The 12,620-nt window shown below is 38.8% G+C and overlaps 1 protein-coding gene across 4 annotated transcripts in view; it reads left to right on the plus strand.

The window, feature by feature from the left end:
* Positions 1–12,207, plus strand: part of WDR44 (WD repeat domain 44) — an 80,188-nt gene extending 67,981 nt beyond the window's left edge. For 2 of the 4 annotated variants that reach the window (XM_011279445.4, XM_045050329.1), the window contains 7 exons: positions 782–904; positions 4,923–5,114; positions 5,297–5,398; positions 5,894–6,009; positions 6,868–6,995; positions 8,005–8,139; positions 11,063–12,207. In XM_011279445.4, coding sequence (XP_011277747.2) covers positions 782–904; positions 4,923–5,114; positions 5,297–5,398; positions 5,894–6,009; positions 6,868–6,995; positions 8,005–8,139; positions 11,063–11,157 — 891 coding nt within the window. In that variant the 3' untranslated portion in view covers positions 11,158–12,207. The remainder of the gene's footprint in view (positions 1–781; positions 905–4,922; positions 5,115–5,296; positions 5,399–5,893; positions 6,010–6,867; positions 6,996–8,004; positions 8,140–11,062) is intronic. The other 2 variants (XM_045050328.1, XM_011279447.4) reach the window with 2 other exon arrangements.
* Positions 12,208–12,620: the final 413 nt, after the last annotated feature.

Consider the following 12,620-nt stretch of genomic DNA (forward strand, 5'->3'; position numbering starts at 1 on the left):
ACTTTGGTTTGTTTAGCACCTTTAGGCATACCAAAGAATAGTGTCTCATTTGGGCTTCCTCGTTCAGTATAACTCATAGTTCTCTCCTTAAATAGATTATGTTGAAAAGTTAAAGAATTTCTGCCAGCTGAAGCATTTGATAGATAAATGTTTGGTTCCTGGGTGATGGGGCCATCACAATGCCTAAAGCAATTACACTACCCTCTTTTACCTTTGAAAATTCTATGATCTATTCTGAGACGTTTGACGATTTCTCTTCTCTCATTTTCTTGCCTGTGGTGTGACAGGTGCACAGTAATTTTTCATTTGCATGCTGCATTGTAGGGTAATCTTTTTGAAGGCATTTTAAGTGACAATTAGGGAATTCTGGAGAGTTAAAATTCGCCAGCGTTGCCAATGTCAGGGTAACTGAACTGAAGTGACAATCAAATGAATAGATGCCTTGTATTCATAGCTAAGTTTCCGTATATGCGGACTATAATAAGTAAGATACACCTTAGTCCTCTCTTAGTGCCTAGCAGGTTTTTTTTGACCTAGATCATAAGATTCTAATTTCAGAACAGGTAATACAGAAAAGTCTTAGAATCGAAAGAATACGGTATGTAACTGGGAAAAAATGGGATCTTCCAAATGAAATGGGTAATCTTTTTGTTCTTTCTGATGCTAGATATAGCAATAACAAAACTATTGAGATACATAAAACCAAAAGCTTGCTTTTATTATTGTGTACGTAGTATTTTTTCATAGGGTGATAAAATGATCAATGTCAATTTCTCAATAGAACTACTTCCTGCTTTCTTCTTCGATGGATAAAACAGTCAGGTTATGGCACATTTCCAGAAGAGAATGCCTTTGCTGTTTTCAACATATAGATTTTGTCACTGCCATAGCTTTCCATCCAAGAGTAAGTAATTGTTTATGTATTTTTTTGTTGTTGTTGTACTATAAGGAAGGTGAGGGAACCTGGCTTCTCTGGAGGACAGTTGGACTACAGGAAAAAAAAAAATTATTAACAGCCACATAGTTAAGGACAACTTAATTTAGTGTTTCATTTTGTTTAGAAAGGAAATATTTTGTTAATCTGTATTAGAAGAACTGGAAGTGTTATGGTCCAACTATAAGAATGAAAAGTCATCCCAAATCTTTAATAAGACATGCAGGGCATAAATAAAGAACTAAAGTATCCTATTAAAGGTGAGAGAGATTAGAGACGGAGGAAGAGGAGACAGCAGGTGAATAAATAAGAGGGAAGCATATAGGCAACAATAGTGGGAGGGGTAGGGTGGGAAGAGACAAAGAGGAAAAGGTTGAAAGAGGCAAAGACCAAAATTCATTATAAGATATACTGAATTCCTGTGTAATGTCTGGAAATACAGTGTGTGTGTGTTTGCAGGAGGGGTTTGTGTGTTTTTTTGTTTTGTTTTTTATTTTTTTAGTAAGCTCTACGCCCAATGTGGGGCTTGAACTCACCACCCTGAGATCAAGAGTCACATTACTCTACCGACTGAGCCAGCCAGGCTCCCTAGAAATATTGTTAATCTTTTTTTTTAATTAATTTATTTTTAAATTTCTTTTTTTAACATTTATTTATTTTTGAGAGACAGAGCAGGAGCAGGGGAGGGGCAGAGAGAGAGGGAGACACAGACACTGAAGCAGGCTCCAGGCTCTGAGCCATCAGCACAGAGCCCAGTGTGGGGCTTGGACTCACAAACCATGAGACCGTGACCTGAGCCGAAGTCGGATGCTCAACCGACTGAGCCACCCAAGCGCCCCTGGAAATACTATTAATCTTGAGATCCATCCTTATTCATTTTCAGTGTAGAAAATCCCTATCTTTCCTCTGAAAAGGAAGTATTTCGTACGATTTCAACCAAAGGAGGAAAATTCATCATGGAATTGCTGACCTATCTTATGTTTTTGTAGGATAGAGCCACCAAATGAGTAAGGCTTTAATTACGTTTTGCTCTTTGCAACTAGAGGCACAAGAGGAGTCCTGTGTGGTATCAGTCCACTAGCTAGATGGAACTAAATGGAGGCCTTGAGCTGACCTGACTTGCCCTCCCCTACGTGGATGTGTGAATCAACATTTCTATTCGCGTCCTCATCTCTGTATGTTTAACACCCGTTGTCATTTTAATGCAACGTTTCGGTTATATTCACATTTCTTCCCCTTTTTTCCCAGATTAGGAGAGGACTTTTTTTCTTCCTCAGTATAATTTCCCTCCCTGGGCAGGTTTATGATAAGGAGACAGTAATAATTTTGAACCCTTAGAAGACTTTGGTTAAGACCTTTGGCAAATTAAAAATATTTCATCTGTGTTGATACCTTATCCTTCTTGACCATCAAGCTTTTCGAGGCTTCTTTCAGAATAACACCCCCATCCTGTCATCCAAGGGTGCAACAAAAGAATGGCTTTATTCCTGTCCACAACTGTGAGCAAAATCCTTCCCTCACCTCTATTTTAACTATAATGTGTCAGGATGGAAAGAGAGAGGTATTGGGTGGTGATGGTTATCTATGTAGTACTTTTTATTAAGGTTCCTCTCTAGCCAGTAGTTTTTCTATTCTTTTATTTGGTTTCTATTTTTGGAAACTAAAAAGCCCTAATTCTAAAAATCTACAGATCTGAAGGATTTTTAAGAGGGGCTAGGGAAGGATGGTGTGGTGTTGACATTTTCTTAGGAAATGTGACTCTCTTATGTAATGTTACCTGGAAGGAGGGTAGCAGAATTACAAAAGAAATAGTAAAATGAAGATAACACATGCACACACATGTACACACACACATGTACACACGCACACATATATATGCATGTATGTAAATAAAATTCTGAATTATAAGACCAAGATGAAGTATTTTTACTTGTTCTGCTCTTCTACTGGTAGACATTGAGCAGAGCCTACTCTACCATAGCCATAAAGGTGTCCAATCTGCGTAGATTGTTCTTGACAGGCCCTGGGGTGGGTAAGAATAATAGCCTTGAGCAGAGAAGGGAATGTTTCTTGTTTTGGCATCCCAATTATTTTACTCTTAATTCTTATGTTATCAAAAATTAGACCAGTTTAGTTTAGTGGTAGGCCTGGTTTAGTTTAGAGCAGGGTTTCTCACCCTCGGCACTGTTGACATTCTGGGTTGGATAATTCTTTGTTGTAGAGGGAAGAAAGTCCTGTGCATCGCAGAATGTTTAACCTCTACCCAGTAGATGCCAGTAGCCCCCCACCCCCAAGTTGTGACAGTGGAAATGTCTCCAGACATTGCTTCTTGTCCCCTGTGGAGCCAAAGTGCCCCCTGTTGAGAACCCCTGCTTTGAGACTGAGAATTTGAATACTGAAGTGATTTCCTACTGACACCCTGTCAAAGTTCCCACATAAATAACTGGTTCTGTGGGCTAACCGGCATTACTCTTCTATCCAAGTATTTACATGTATCCCAGAGGGAGGAGGAGGATGTGAACAAACGTATCATTACAGGATAGTTTTTACCCAGGCCTGCTCCTTGAAGTTCCTACCTGACTCCCTCCCAACCACCACCCCCCACCAGGAAAGTCCCTGGTTAAATAAATTGGAGAACACTACATACTTTATCCCTCCTTTGGAGACTGAGAACGCATGTTAACTGAGAATCCTCTTTAACTTTCTGGAACCCGGAATGTCTCAAACTTACTTGAACCATTCTCCTACACAATATACACTCTAAACACATTATCCATTAACATCCATACCTTGGGAAAAGCAGTTTGAGGATATGATAAAGCAATTAGAAAGTCCTATTTCCAAAGCGAATACTGAAGTTTCTAATTGGTTTTTTATTTTTTTTATTTTTTTACTGTCTATTCATTTTGACAGAGAGAGTGAGACAGAGTGTGAGCAGGGGAGGGGCAGAGAGAGAGGGAGACACAGAATCTGAAGCAGGCTCCAGGCTCTGAGCTGGCAGCACAGAGCCCGATGTGGGGCTCCAACTCACGAACCGCGAGATCATGACCCAAGCTGAAGTTGGATGCTTAACCGACTGAGCCACCCAGGCGCCCCTCTAATTGTTATTCTTAGTGAATAAAATAATGTTTGCTTGAGGGCGCCTGGCTGTCTCAGTTGGTGGACTGTATGACTTTTTTTTTTTTTTTAATTTTAGAGAAAAAGCAGGGGGGAGAGAGAGAGAGAGAGGGAGAGAGAGAGAGAGAAGCAGGTTCCATGCTGAGCCCAATCCCACAATCCTAGGATTGTGACCTGAGCTGAGCCCTCTTTTTTTTTTTTTTTTTAAGTTTATTTATTTTGAGAGAGAGAGAGCATGCCTGAGCAGGGGAGAGGCAGAGAGACAGAGAGGGAGAGAATCCCAAGCAGGCTCCACACCGTCAGCGCAGAACCCATTGCAGGGCCCGAACCCACAAACTGTGAGATCATGACCTGAGCCAAAATCAAGAGTCAGACGCTCAACCAAATGAGCCACCTGGGTGCCCCTCAAGCAACCGAGCCCTCTTGATCTCCTCAGGGTTTGAATTCAGGCTCTACGTTGAGTGAGATTACTTAAAAATCTTTAAAATCTTAAAAATAATAATAATAATAATGCTTGAAGAATAATATTTTTTCAATGGGATCTACATTTTTTTTAATAATTTTTTTAATGTTTATTTATTTTTGAGAGAGAGAGACAGCACAAGCAGGGGAGGGGCAGAGAGAGAGGGGGGACAGAAGGTCCAAAGCAGGCTCTGTGCAGGCAATGGAGAGCCCAACGCGAGGCTTGAACTCAGGAGCCATGAGATCATGACCTGAGACGAAGTCAGACACTCAACCGACTGAGTCACCCAGGCGCCTCAGGATCTACATATTTTCAACATTATTTCCTAATAGGCTTTATGTTTTGATTCACTAATGAATTTTTCTTGATCTGGTAAAACGAAAGCTTTTTCTTTTGCCACATTTTTAGGATGACAGGTATTTTCTGAGTGGGTCATTGGATGGAAAGCTCCGCCTTTGGAACATACCTGACAAAAAAGTGGCTTTGTGGAATGAAGTAGACGGTCAAACAAAATTGATCACAGCTGCGAATTTCTGTCAGAATGGCAAATACGCAGTAATTGGGACATATGATGGCAGATGTATTTTCTATGATACCGAGGTAAATGATTATCTTGTATAAATTACATAATGGAATACTTAGTGGTTTTATATAAACTTGGTGTATCCTCTCTGGGCTTTATAAATTGGGGCAAATAATACCGTGTCTGTCTACAAGTTGGATCAGATGATCTTTGAGGTTCCTTCTCATTCTCATGTTTTAAATTTGTGATTTCTTTTTAGCATTTGAAATACCACACACAAATACATGTCCGATCTACCAGAGGACGCAACAAAGTTGGAAGAAAAATTACTGGCATTGAACCTTTACCCGGAGAAAATAAGGTAATAAGTATTCAAAACCATCTCTCTTCACACTATATATAGACTCCTGAAAACTCTTACTACCTTGGCTTAAGAATATATTTTCTCTCGGGGCGCCTGGGTGGCGCAGTCGGTTAAGCGTCCGACTTCAGCCAGGTCACGATCTCGCGGTCCGTGAGTTCGAGCCCCGCGTCAGGCTCTGGGCTGATGGCTCGGAGCCTGGAGCCTGTTTCCGATTCTGTGTCTCCCTCTCTCTCTGCCCCTCCCCCGTTCATGCTCTGTCTCTCTCTGTCCCAAAAATAAATAAAAACGTTGGAAAAAAATAAAAATAAAAAAAAATAATAATAAAAAAAAAATAAAAAAAAAAAAGAATATATTTTCTCTCATGTGAAATACAGCATTTTGTAGTTGTGAGGTATATTCTCGCTATATATGTGTACGTAATACCATTTTTGGTTATACCTTAACGTAGATTAAAAGATGATATTTTTAACTTTTTCTTTAATTTATTTTTAGATACTGGTAACCTCAAATGACTCCAGAATCAGACTATATGATCTTAGAGATTTGTCACTGTCCATGAAGTATAAGGGTTATGTCAACAGTAGCAGCCAGATCAAAGCAAGTTTCAGGTAAATCAGCAATGAAAAATTCCCAAAAGAGATAGACTATTTCTCCCCTGCTCCCATATTTTCTTTGATCTGTGCCTTATGTTTAGTTTCTTCGCACTTTTACAACTGCTGTCTCTTGTTATTATCATTCAGTACTTACCTTATCCACCTGTTTAGTAGATACAGTTAGAATTGCCCCTATTCTGCTGTCAAAGAAACCCAGACTCAGAAAATTAAGTAACTGGTCTAAAGTCACTGGTTAGTGGCAGCGCTAGGATTAGAAGACTCCCAGCTCTGGAATTTGTGCATCTGTACTTTATTATGTAAGCTTTTTAAGAGGAAGTTTATCTGCCACCCACCCATGGTCTTTATCCTTTTAGGTACTGAAGCTAATCAGGCATTTTAACACCCTAAAGTACAGTATCCTGTATTTACGCCTTTGCATGACAGTATTATTTGAACTCTTAATTTGGGGTCTGGAGACTCTCCTGGAAGAACTGCCTCTTCTTCCTTACAGCCCTCTTTCTTTCAGCCCTTTTCTTCACGGTTCTCCTTTCTTCTTGAATTACCCAGTAATTACCGGGAAATGTAACTGGTAAAGCATTCTCCTCTCTTTCCTGTCTCACGTGGGCGTTTCTCCCAGTGTGGGTTAGCTAGCAGCACAGTTACCTAGAGCTTTAACGAAAATCCTCACGCCTCTGACCTCTGTGTCAAACCTGCACGTTCGGATCCTCTGGAGTGAGACTAGGAGTCTCTATTTCAACAAGCTCTCTCGGGTGTTTGCTTAGGTGTTTTCAAGAAAGAAGCACTCATAGAGGGAAACTTAAAAAAAAAAAAAAAATTCAAACTGAGGTTTTTTTCTTTCTTTCCCAAATCTAGCCATGATTTTAGTTACCTTGTCAGTGGCTCAGAAGATAAGTATGTTTATATCTGGAGTACTTACCATGACCTCAGCAAGTTTACTTCAGTCAGGAGAGATCGTAATGACTTTTGGGAAGGTATTAAAGGTAAGTAAATGCCTACTTTTGTGTGACTTCTTAAACGAATAAAGTTAAAGTGGAGGTGTACTATGAGTAAATTTGTGTAGGCCTTGTTTCAGAGACAGTTTGGCAGTTATAACCGCTTTTGCTTTGTATTCGGCTTTGTTTGATTTCTCCACACCAAGGAAGAACCTATACTTGTCTAAAATTTGGGAGGTCATGGAATCTCAGAATTTGTACAGGCATACCTCATTTTTTTGTGCTTCGCCAATACTGCGTTTTTTACAAATTGGGAGGTTTTTTTCAACAGCATTTGCTCACTTTGTGTCTCTCTGTCACATTGTGGTCATTCTTGTAATATTTCAAACTTTTGTTATATTTGCTATGGTGAACTGATCAGTGATTATGACTCACTGAAAGCTCAGATAATGGTTACTACTTTTTAGCATTAAGTATTTTTTAATTAAGGTATGTACGGCGTTTTTGTAAACCTAATTCTGTTGTATGTTAATAGACTAAGTACATGTAGACATATTTTTTTATATGCACTGGGAAGCCAAAAAAAATCATTTGACTTGCTTTACTGTGATATTTGCTTTATTACAATCGTCTGGAACAAAACCTGCAATATCTCTGAGGTACGCTTGTATGAGGTATTTTTTTTTTTTAGAATATCCTTTTGTTTTGTTTTTTCAGTGTTTATTTTGAGAGAGAGAGAGCACGCACGCACAAGCGGGGAGAGGCGGGGGTGGGGGGGGGAAGAGAGAGAGAATGAATCCCAAGTAGGCTCCACACTGTCTGTGCAGAGTCTGACGCAGGGCTTGATCCCTTGAACTGTGGGATCATGACCTGATCCGAAATCAAGAGTCAGCTGCTTAACCGACTGAGCCACCCAGGTACCCCTACTTTTGGGATATTTTATTTTAAAGGATATTAACATAAACATACACTATTATATTTTTTGCATATGACACTTTTTGTCTTGATGTTTAGAATCAAATTTATGAGTTAATCTCAAGTAAATTTTTTTCCCCAGCACATAATGCAGTTGTTACGTCGGCCATCTTTGCTCCAAACCCAAGTTTGATGTTGTCTTTGGATGTGCAATCTGAAAAGTCAGAAGGGAACGAAAAAGGTGAAGACGCCGAAGGTTTGGATACCATGCCCTCTGGTAGCTACTCCTATTTTGTTTGTCCTACATTTTCTCTAGCCGGCACTCAGTAGTCTCATTGACCTACATCGGGTATTATGAGGTTTTCATGAGTACAAAGAATACTTCTTATTTACAACGTGATGGTTCTATCCCTTTGTGACTATTTCAGTAACCTATTGCTTGCAAGTTTTACTTCATTTAAATTTATCTGGGAATTAAAAATGAAAATTTTGAAAGTTCGTAATTTTTTTACGGGCAGTTGTTTCCCTTGGAGAAATGCTAACAAGGCATACAAATTCCAAATTTCTTTATTATCTGCCTCTTCTAGTAGACTGTCCTCTCTGAGAACAGAGACTTGTTATGTCCTGTGTATTGTTGGACTGCCGGGGCCTAGCACAGCGCTTGCCTGCTCCTACTTGGTCCTAATAAGCATGTGTTGAACAAATGAATTAAACCAAAATGAAAGCAGTGCTTTTTCTACTTGCCACAAATTTATAGCTTTGTAACTTCTCAGATACGTAGCTATTTACAAGCCTTTGCTTTCCTGCGATTTGCAGCATACGCCTAGAGAAATGAGGAGTAATTCCAGTTATATAAAATGATCAGATTAGGAAGTGAAAAGAAACCACCAACAAGTAGTATTCGGTGCCAATTATATAAAAATGGTCCCTGCTAGTCCTTAAGTGTATGGTGAGACCGTTTAAATTTGGACTCGTTGTTAACAAATCTGTATTATTAAGACAAGTTCCAGAATAGTTTATTAAATCCCTTTGTTGTTCTATGGCCTACAACGAGGCCTTTTAGAGACTTTTGCAGACACAACAGAAGATACAGTGCACAAACGGGGCTTCTTAAAGTATTTGAATCCTTCAGAGTTCTCAAGTATTTTTACTTCATTTAATCTCAGGTCGTTTCCCTTGTGGTGTCACTGCACAGAATACAGTATTTCTTCTGTCTGTAAGAGCAGCGATCAACTTCAGCCTAGTACTCCCTTCAGTCACAAGATTTAAAAAGACACCAAGTCAGGATTACCTTTACTAAACCGCCTGTTTGAAAATATTTTTTTTCTTTTTCTTTTGTGTTTTTTTTTTCTCTGAATCAGATCTGGCATTCTCTTTTAAGGCATTTGGGGTTTTTTCTTCTTTTTTTTTCTCTCCCAGTAACACCTTTTTATAGAAACTCTATACAACTCCTGTATACATTTCACTGACATTTCTGGCTTTTTTTTTTTTTTTTTAATGTTTATTTGTTGAGAGAGGGCAGGATAAGAGCAGAGAGAGAGAATCCCAAGCAGGCTCTGCACTGTCCGCGCAGAGCCTGATACGGGGCTCAAACTCCTGAACCGTGAGATCATGACCTGAGCCCACATCAAGAGTCCCGACACTTAACTGACTGAGCAACTACCCAGGCACCCCGAAAAAGTTTTTAAAAAAACTTTTCAAAACTGCACCATATTGGGGCACCCGGGTGGCCCAGTTGGTTTAAGTGTCCTACTCTTGATCTCAGCTCAGGTCTTGACCTCAGGTTCATGAGTTCAAGCCGTGCATTGGGCTCTGTGGGAGCATGAAGCCAACTTTAAAAAAAAAAAACAAAAAAAAAAAACTGCACCATATTAACAAGGTTCAGTTAACTCACTGGGTCCTTTCTAAAAAGGCACAACTTTTAATGTGTCATACTCAGATTTTGTTTGCCGTTCTGTACCTATTGAGGTAAAATCTAATAATAAACTCTGAAACTCGTGGTATAAAATCATAAAATATATCTGATTGCCCTCTCTATTTCTGACATAGTTGGCAATTTACACTTCATTTTTCCTCATGTAGAAAATAGTGACAATACCTAATTTATAAGGTTGTAATAAAAACTAAAAAGAATGTATAATATATAAAGTGTCTAGCAAAATGCCTGGTGCGTAGACCAGTCATCTTCATTATTGTCATATCTTATAAAGCATTTATCTGTACATGACGAATTATTTTTTCTCTAGCCTTTCTCATGTCTCATATTTCAAGTCCTTTGCTGCTGCTACTGCCGCATGGGACAACTTTGAGATACGCCAAAGGGTGGTAAGGAATGTTCACAGGCTTAGGATGTGTTTTTAGCAAATCTAAATGAAGCCATTTGGTCTTAACTCGTTCTGTGCACAACTTTCCAATTAAAGTTTAGATTATTTTCTTCCTTATTAATCAGTACTTCATAAATCTACGGTTTTTGCCTATGCATAGTAGGGTCGAGAATTTTGTTTGTTAAATGCTTTTTACGGCAAATAAGAGGTAAGCGTTTTGCCATTCAGCATAGCTACCTAGCTCTCCAGTACAAACCATAGAGGCAAAAAGTCTCTGTCAGCATTCCCAGAGCGATCGTACGTACTTCATTTCAGGGCGATTTCAGTATGTCTGCCCGACAGTGAACCTCACTGTCAACCTCATTAGAGACCCCTGTTAGCAACACACTTGCCCAGCTGATCCCATGCTGCCAGCGTTCCATTTCTGGGGCTGAATCACACAGTAGCCTCTTGCCCTGAAGTGAAGCAATGGGCAGTTTCGAAGCCTCTGCTGCCTGGCAGGAAATCCAGGCATCCAGCCCCTAGCGACTGTAATCCCCCAGCCAGGGAAAGACCAGCTAAGATATGGTAAGGGGAAGTGAGCCTCACAGAGGAGGAGAGGTACAGGAGAGTGAAAGGACTACAGGAGCGAGCTAGAAAAGAAAGACCATGGGGCTCCTGGCTGGCCTAGTCAATAGAGCGTGTGACTCTTGATCCTTGGGGTTGTGAGTTCGAGCCCCGTGTTGGGTGAAGAGATTACTTAAAATCTTGAAGAAAAAAAAAAAAAAAAAGACAAAACGTGGGGAAAAGGTGCGGGGTCATGAGCGTGTGACACTTATAATGGCAGGCTCTGCATTCCTTTAAAATCAACTAAAAACTTTTTTTTATGCTTTTAAGGTATTCTGAAGACAGATAATACAGAAGTTCTTCTTTCTGCTGACTTCACTGGAGCTATCAAAGTGTTTATTAACAAAAGGAAAAATGTATCTTAATTTGAAATGACATTTAAAATAAACATATCAGTAAGTTTCTATATGTATCAGAACTGAAAAAAAAGTATACTGTTTCAGGCTAACATTTTTTTTTTTAATTTTTATTGGAAGTTGTTCAAATATAATATATTTTTTGAGAGGCAGTGTTAATGAGCTCTAAACCTTGGACTGATAGATTAGAAAGAAATGTGGCTAGAATAACATTGCCAAACATTAGGCTTTATGTTTTGTTATATTTGTGTTTTTGTTATATAATTGTGAACATGCACAGGTTTCTGCATGAAAATATATTAATATATTAATCACATGTGTGTGCCTTTTGGTTACATGCACTAAATCTAACAGAGTTAAATTATTTCAGTGGCCCTTTTGGCCCCTTACAGGGAGGGGGGGAGTCTTGTTTCTAGCTTAAACAATTTCTTTTGCACAGAATTTCATTTTTCAGAGAAGTGGTATTGACTGAGTTACTGTTTTGAAAATGTTATACAGGTTTTCAGTAGGTCAACAACCATGTGTAAATGGTTTTTATAAATTTCTCAATTTGGAGACAAGGTTTTTTTTGTGGTCTAAATTGTGGACTTAGGGTTCTTTTCTTTGTATGTATATATACATAATTTTTCTTTCTCTTTTTTTCTCTTTTTTTTCTTTTTCTTTGTTCTTTTTTTTCCTTTTTTCTTTTTTTCTTTTTTTTTCTTTTTTTTTTTTTTTTTTTTTGCCACACTGGAGCACAATGTTTCTATGTAAAGGATTCTTTTCATTCTTTATCCATGAGCACCAGGCTTTGCTCACTTAAAAAAATTAAGCCGCATTAAGGAGTGAGTCTTCTTTTTTACAATAATGTAAAAATGAACTGTTTACATTTTTTTAAAGCATTGTAGTTTTAAAAATTAAGCTGTTCTGTTTTGTGTTGTTGAATTTGAAAGCCTTTGTAAATATTGATATAATGTACCAATGAAATAACATCTGGGGCAATGGAACCCTGATCATGTTGTTGATGGTTAGCATATGTTTCTGAAAATTAAATATGTATATTAAAAGTTGGTCGCCAAACACTTGTTAAATACGTGACTTTATTTTCTGATGACTTTGGTAAACTGAGCAATGTAAGAAAAACAAGGTCTTGTTTTATGCTTTGATTTTTAGCAAGCAGAAGGTCAGATTTTAGACCCCGTTATAATGCATTGGCTACATACCTTTAAGAAACATAATAGTTTTTTTCTATTTCTGAATAAGAGTTCATCTGAACGTCTATGTGTTCTTTATTGCATTTGTTTTCGGTATCTACGTGAGAAGCCAGGGAGCCATGATCCTATCCTTATCAATGAGCATGGTCTTGGAGTGTTCTGGATATTCTAGTTTGCCTTGGTTTCCACTCCCCCCGCCCCCCGTGCTGCTTTCCTCCTCTTTCCAGAGTTATTCTCGCCTCCCTCCCGGCCCTCTCTGCTCACTCTTCTGTACTCTGC

This window comes from Felis catus, chromosome X (genome assembly GCF_018350175.1).
Source record: "Felis catus isolate Fca126 chromosome X, F.catus_Fca126_mat1.0, whole genome shotgun sequence".
NCBI classification, from domain to species: domain Eukaryota; kingdom Metazoa; phylum Chordata; class Mammalia; order Carnivora; family Felidae; genus Felis; species Felis catus.